We start from the raw sequence: 6,695 nt of genomic DNA on the forward strand, positions 1-6,695 counted from the left end.
ATATGTAGGTGGTCTTTTTAAGCTAAAGGGGTTTTTATCCTAGCGCCTTTATCATTTTCAAGTATATGCATAAAGATGTGGCCTTGATATGGTTCAAAGCAAGTTCTAGGAAGACAAAATCATGAAGCATTATCTCTCAAGAAAAGAAAAAATTGTAGATTTTCATGAGTGTATAGGCTCAAAATTCCTCTCTAGGTAGGTTATGTCCACCAATTTTCCACATTCAATTTTCAAATCAAATCACCATTTGCAAAAATAAGTTCTTAACCGTAAGTTGTCAGGAGTCATTAGATGCACATCCTTATCACACATTACCAAATTATTACTTGATTAGCCTAAGTCTTTGATCATAAAGCTAGTGTGAGAACAAGATAAAATAATATTTGCTTCAACAAATATGGAAGGGGTAGCAAGCATCAATCAAAATAATTAATCCACCAAGACTCATTTTCTATCAAAACAATCAAAACACCTTCCCCCCACTTAATTTCACATTGTCCCCAATGTGGTAAGCATGCATATCTAGGACGATAAAATAAGAGAAAGGGAGAAAGAGAGCGTCCCTTAGTGATTCGGGAGTAGGTGGTGGAACTGCGGGAGCTCGAGAATTGTGAGACCTTGAATGAGAAGGAGAGTCCCTTGTGGATGCTCATACCTTTTGACCTGCAAAAATCGATTTTAATGGTATCACATTATTCACAAGAAGTTAGGGAAAAAAAAAAGAAAAAGAAAAAAAAAATTGAGAAAAAGAGGACATGGGTTGCCTCCCAAGAAGCGCCTTTCTTTAGCGTCTTTGGCTAGACGTTGTTGTGCCTTAACTCAAATGAGTTGGACACTCTAAATCCACTTCTTCTATGTAATGCACCCTGTGATGGTGTGGATTCAGGAGAACTTGGCGGTCCATGGATGACTTCTTCCTTGAACTTATTTTGTCATGAAAAACTTTGTTCTTATAAGTTTTTGGACTCGAGGTGAGGCTTTTGGTAATTGTTGTCTTAAATGCTCCTCCACCATCGAACATAGTATTTTTTTGCACAAAATGATCAATAAAATCAATAAAAAAAATAGAATGCACATCATTAGAATATTTCATGGCACCACCAATTCTAAAACTCATAACCTCATTATCAAATTCCATAGAGAGAATTCCAGCATCAACATCAATTTTGGTTTTTGAGGTTTTAAGGAATGATCTTCCTAGTAAGATGGATGTAGAGTTGGGAGAAATATCCCCCTTCATATCAAGCACATAAATGTCAGCAGGAAAAACCAATTCATTAACTTGCACAAGAACATCCTCAAGAACTCCTTTGGGGTAAACTACGGAATGATCGGCGAGTTGAAGAACGACCCCCGTTTTTTTCAATGGGCCAACATTCAAAGATTCATAAATAGTAAGAGGCATAATATTGATTGAAGCACCCAAATCACACATTGCTTTTTCTATTCCAATCTTTCCAATTTTACAAGGGATAGAAAACGTACCTGGATCATTGCATTTAGGAGGTAGTTTTCTTTGAAAAATGGCAGATACATTTTCTCCAATACTTACCCTTTCATTATCTCTCAATTTAGATTTGTTGGCGCACAAATCCTTGAGAAACTTTGCATAGCGAGGTATTTGTTTAATTGAATCGAGCAAGGGAATATTTACCTCAACGTTGAGTAATGTTTCAAGGATATCCTTCTCCTCTTCCTCCTCTTTGGACTTGGCAAATCTTTCCGAGAAGGGAGGTTTGGGTATGAACACCTTGGGACTTTCCTCACTGACTTGGTTGGATTTTTCAATTTCTTTTGGAGGAATTTCCAATGCATCCTCTGTTTTGCCCTGTTGTGCGTGCCCACGCCTAGTGCTATTTTCGAGTTGTAGCTCTTTTTCACTGCACAAGGTAATAGCACTAACATTTTGTTTAGGATTAATAATAGTTTGGGAGGGAAACTTACCTTGAGACTCCAAACGGCTAACGGAGGAGGCCAGTTGGCTCATTTGGGATTCCAAATTTTGTATGCTCAAGCGAGTTTCTTGTTGGAATTGTTGGGTGCTCAAGGCGAGTGTCTTCACGATATCCTCCAAGGGCGTACCATTATTGGGATTGGTTTGAGGTGGTGGTGGTTGTTGGTGTGGACCCCTTTGAAAGTTTTGAGGTTGATTGCCATACCTCAAATTTGGGTGTTTACTCCATTCGGGGTTATATGTATAGAAAAATGGATCATATCTCCTTTGTTGTTGCTCAAAAAATCCACCGATGGCGCCAGCATGTTCGGTTGAATCTTCGTGAAGTGTAGGACAAACGTCGGTGCAATGTCCCGAAGATGTACATATCCCACAAGTCTTGACTTGTTGAATGCCTCCCCCTATAAACTTTTCAACAAGAGAAGTGAGTTTATCTAAACGTTCATCAATAGAAGTACTTACCTCGTTCACCCTTCGTGGGGGGTTGTCGTTTCTACTACCGAATTGTTGATTATTGACCGCCATGATTGTGATTAGTCTGCGTGCTTCGGTAGGAGTTTTATCATACAAAGCACCTCCACTAGTTGCATCCACCAAACTTTTGTTTGCCTCGGACAACCCTTCATAAAAATATTGAATTAGAAGATGGTCAGGAATTTGGTGATGAGGGCAACTCTCCACCAATTGCTTGAATTTCCCCCAATACTCATAGAAACTTTCACCGGAGAATTGGCGTATTCCACTTATTTCCTTCCGGATGTTTGTAGTCCTTGAAGCGGGGAAGTAGTTCTCAAGAAATAGTTTCTTGAGCTCGTTCCAATTAACAATAGATCCCGAAGGTAAGGAGTAGAGCCAATCTTTTGCTTTATCTCCCAATGAGAATGGAAAGGCCCTTAACTTGACTTGTTCTTCGGTGACTCCTTGAGGTCTCATGCCGGAACACACCACATGAAATTCCTTGAGGTGTTTGTGTGGGTCTTCACCTGCAAGGCCACGAAAAATGGGAAGTAAATGAATTAGGCCAGATTTAAGTTCAAAATCAACATCTAAATTAGGATATTCAATGCAGAGTGGTTGTTGATTTAAGTCAAGCGAAGTCATCTCTTTGATCGTTCGTTCGGGATTTTGGGCCATGACTTCGTCTTTAGAGTTGTTAGACGTGGACACGTCTAACTCAGAGTCTGCTGCTGGTTTGGAAGAAGTAGAAGCCTCTTCCTTGTGTTGCTTGGTTTCTTTTCGGAGTCTACGAGTAGTTTTCTCGATCTCTGGGTCAAATTTAAGTTCAGCTGTACGAGAAGAACGTGGCATAAAACCAAGTAACTAGCAAAAGAAATTAATTTAAAGACACCAATCCCCAGCAACGGCGCCAAAATTTGATGGGTGTCGAATCCACCAAAAATAATTCCTACGAACACTTTTGTAGATGTGTGAGTAGGGTCGAATCCACAGAGATTGGTTTTAAATTAATTCCTTCAAAAACGAAAATAATTAGGGGGAGTTTTGATTGTGAAGAAGAATAAAACTAAAAAGCTAATAAAATTAGAAGAGATAAATATAAGAGAAGAGTATTCCAGTTAAAGATAGGATCACACTTAATTCCACGGTTGATCATAGATGCAAAGATAACAATTATTCATGATAGATAAATTGGTTATGGCAATTGGTACGACCTAACGACCTCACCTTTCCTTACCTTGTGGATAGTCAAGGAACGTCCGTTGACTAAACCCCTAATCAGTAAACAACCTTGGGAACGTCCTCAAGATTTAATTTACCGACAGCATTAAGAACTAGAAAGGCCCAATTCTAACCAATAAATTCCTACGAGGATTTATTTAAGTTAGATTGTGCATTCCCCACAACATAATCGAAAACTTCTACATAATCAATTATGTTGTGTTACCACTAGTTATCGAACTAAACAAACAATTACGGATTTGAAAGTTCAATTGGCTAGGCAAATATTCTTGACAATAAATCAGATTATTTGTAATAAAAACACAGAGAACAACACAAATACCAATATGAACAAAAGTAGAAAGCATAAATTAGATCTCACAACCCGTTGGATTTAAGCGTTCACCAAGTCTTCGACCGGAATGAGAGATTTAGCTAGACATGCTCATGGAAGAACGCATGAAAAGCAAAATAATATAAAAACGTAGAGAAATAGAAGAGTTCAAAAGTTGTCCCTTAAAGTGAATTACATCACCTATTTATAATAGCTAGATACCTAGTTCTACTAGGATTAGAAGTAGATTCCTAGTTGAACTAAAAGACTTATAGAGATAAAATTATAATCCTAGTTAAACTCTTCCTTCATCAGAGGTAGTCCAAGCAGTTCCAAACTCTTGCCAGAATTTGAGTTTGAGTCTTGTTTGAATTTCCATTTTGGTGTTTTTCTTCATTTTCCAATTCTTTTGTCCTAATGCTGCAAAATAATATTTAATTAGGAGTATTTGATCACAAAAATAGGCTAAAATATTATATGAAATAAGTACAAAATGCGATTCTATCAATTGTATTGTATTTAGGTCCAAACTTTGCATTAAATTACATTAAGGTCCAAATTTAATCTAAAATTAAAATAAGGTTCAATTTTTTCTGTCTAATACATAATTCTCCCACAAATTGCATTTTAGGTCCAAATTTTGCCTACTATTACATTGATAACCAATTTTTTCCTAAAATGCATAATTTTCCTTATTATTGTATTTAGGTCTGCGTTAAATTACCTTAAGGTCCAAATTTAACCTAAAATTACATTAAGGTACAATTTTTTCTGTCTAATACATAATTCTCCTCAAAATTGCATTTAGGTCCAAATTTGGCCTAATATTACATTAATGACCAATTTTGTCTTAAAATGCATACTTTTCCTTTTTAATGTATTTAGGTCCAAATTTTGCATTAAATTACATTAATGTCCAAATTTCACCTAAATTTACATTAAGGTCCAATTTTTTTCTAAAAGTTACATAAGGTCCAAACTAATCCTAAGTTTACATAATGTTATATTTTTCTCTATACATTGCATTCAGGTCCATATTTTTCCTAAAATTACCAAAATTACCCAAATTACAAAAAATCCAAAAAGCTTCAGAAAAAAATTTCTATTTTTTTAAAATTACAAAAAATAAAAAATATTTTAGAAACTATGAAAAAAAATTGAATTTTTTTAAAATTATAGAAAATAAAAAAAATTCAGAAATTGATGCGTAATTTTTGAATTCTTCGGGACTTGATTTTGCAGACAATCATCCAATCTACTTCGTCCCTCTTCATACTTGGGTACTCCATGTAGTACACTTGTACTGCTTGTTGTGCAAGTATGAACGGCTCATCCTTTTGGTACACCTTTTTGAAGTTCACATCAACGAAGTGATAGCGTGGGTGTACCTTCATGACTCTTACTAAATCCACCCAACGACACTTTAACAAAACGATGTGCAAGTTCGGAATAAGTGGGTATGAACGTTCTCAGAATTCCAGGAAACTTGAACTATGGGGTGTCCAATACCAAATTCTTTAAAAATAATGGACTCTCCAAATTCTCTCTCTTCTCTCTCACACACTAGCACACCAAAAATCTCACACACTAGTATCCTAACCCTCAAGCAATCGACCGGCAGCCATGAAGGCGGTGGAGATGCGGAAGCCGACGTCGGGGACATGGAGGACGAGGGTGAACGGCGAGATGCAGAAGACCCAAGGGCTGTTCGCGGGGACTTGCAGCAGCTTCTTGACAACACGAGGTCATGGGTGTTGCCATGGTGGCGGAGGAAGGTGCGGTTGGGGCTTTTGAGGGGAGCCCGACCATCGTGGTGGAGGCAGCGCTTATGGAAACGGGGAAAGGCGGTGCCTTGGACACTGAAACAATGACCTTGAGCAGCCCTTTTCACATAGGGTTTGACGGTGGCTCTTCGATCGACATCAATGGCGGGCAGCCCAAGCGTCGTGGTGGCGGAGGTGACTGTGGAAGGGGAGAAAGGCGACACCTTTGATGAGGAAACCGCGCGCTTAAGTTGTCCTCTCCAACTAGGGTTTGGCGGCCTTCAATGGCGGACGGGCGAACGAACGTTTTAGCTTCACGGTGTTTCTCCACCTCGTGCACAGGGTGGTTGATGAAGGTGATGAATCATCTGTGGCAGCGTTAGCAGACCTCAAGGTGAATGGGAGGTGCGGTATGGAGTCGTGCTGCCGTCAGCGCCGCCGTCTGGTTCGACAATCGATGCGCACCCCTTGGAGCAAGATTTTCGTCAAGCCTGCCGGCGGCTCCTTGTGCTGGTGACGGTAATAGGACCCGTCTACCATTTCCACCGCCTTGAGGACGACAGCCCGATGTGGCAGCAGCTGCTCCGCCGGCAGTAGGTGAACAGACAGTGCATGTGGAGGTCGCGTCGACAGCTGCTCCGGGCGGGGGAACAACAGGGGGTATTTTTTCGGCTACGGCTGCGACGGTGAGTGATCATCCCCTCCCTAATGTTGCAAAGATGAATTCCAGGCATACTGGGTTGTTTGTTGGAAATATTCCATTACGTGCATGTCCTAACAGTCTGATTGTTAATGATAAAATTGCGCATGCATTCAATAATTCCACTCATAAAACTTTATTGTATATTGCTCCCACATTGCAAAACGGCAAGGTGATTGTGCGCCCTTCGTTGGAATCTATTCGCGATGGATCTCAGAGGTGGAAGGTCACAGCAGTTAGATATTTCTTGGGGAAAAAACCATACTT

At 39.3% G+C, this 6,695-nt stretch overlaps 1 protein-coding gene across 1 annotated transcript; it reads right to left on the reverse strand.

Moving 5' to 3' along the window:
- Positions 1-564: 564 nt before the first annotated feature.
- LOC105171279 (uncharacterized) lies at positions 565-3,262 on the reverse strand. Its single transcript, XM_088875626.1, has 2 exons — positions 1,271-3,262; positions 565-663 (listed from the first exon to the last, which is right to left on the reverse strand). Exons 1-2 carry the CDS (start codon positions 3,260-3,262, stop codon positions 565-567), a joined length of 2,091 nt encoding a protein of 696 aa, XP_088731752.1.
- Positions 3,263-6,695: the final 3,433 nt, after the last annotated feature.

Source organism: Sesamum indicum, linkage group LG11 (genome assembly GCF_026168435.1).
Source record: "Sesamum indicum cultivar Baizhima isolate 11 linkage group LG11, ASM2616843v1, whole genome shotgun sequence".
Taxonomy (NCBI): Eukaryota; Viridiplantae; Streptophyta; class Magnoliopsida; order Lamiales; family Pedaliaceae; genus Sesamum; species Sesamum indicum.

Bases quoted from the DNA above. Each gene is read 5' to 3' on its own strand.
- LOC105171279 (XM_088875626.1), bottom strand. From the start codon at position 3,262: ATGCCACGTTCTTCTCGTACAGCTGAACTTAAATTTGACCCAGAGATC. The intron at 664-1,270 runs GTTTTTCCTGCT...CGATTTTTGCAG, and splicing joins TTGTGCAAGTTAATGAATTG to GTCAAAAGGTATGAGCATCC.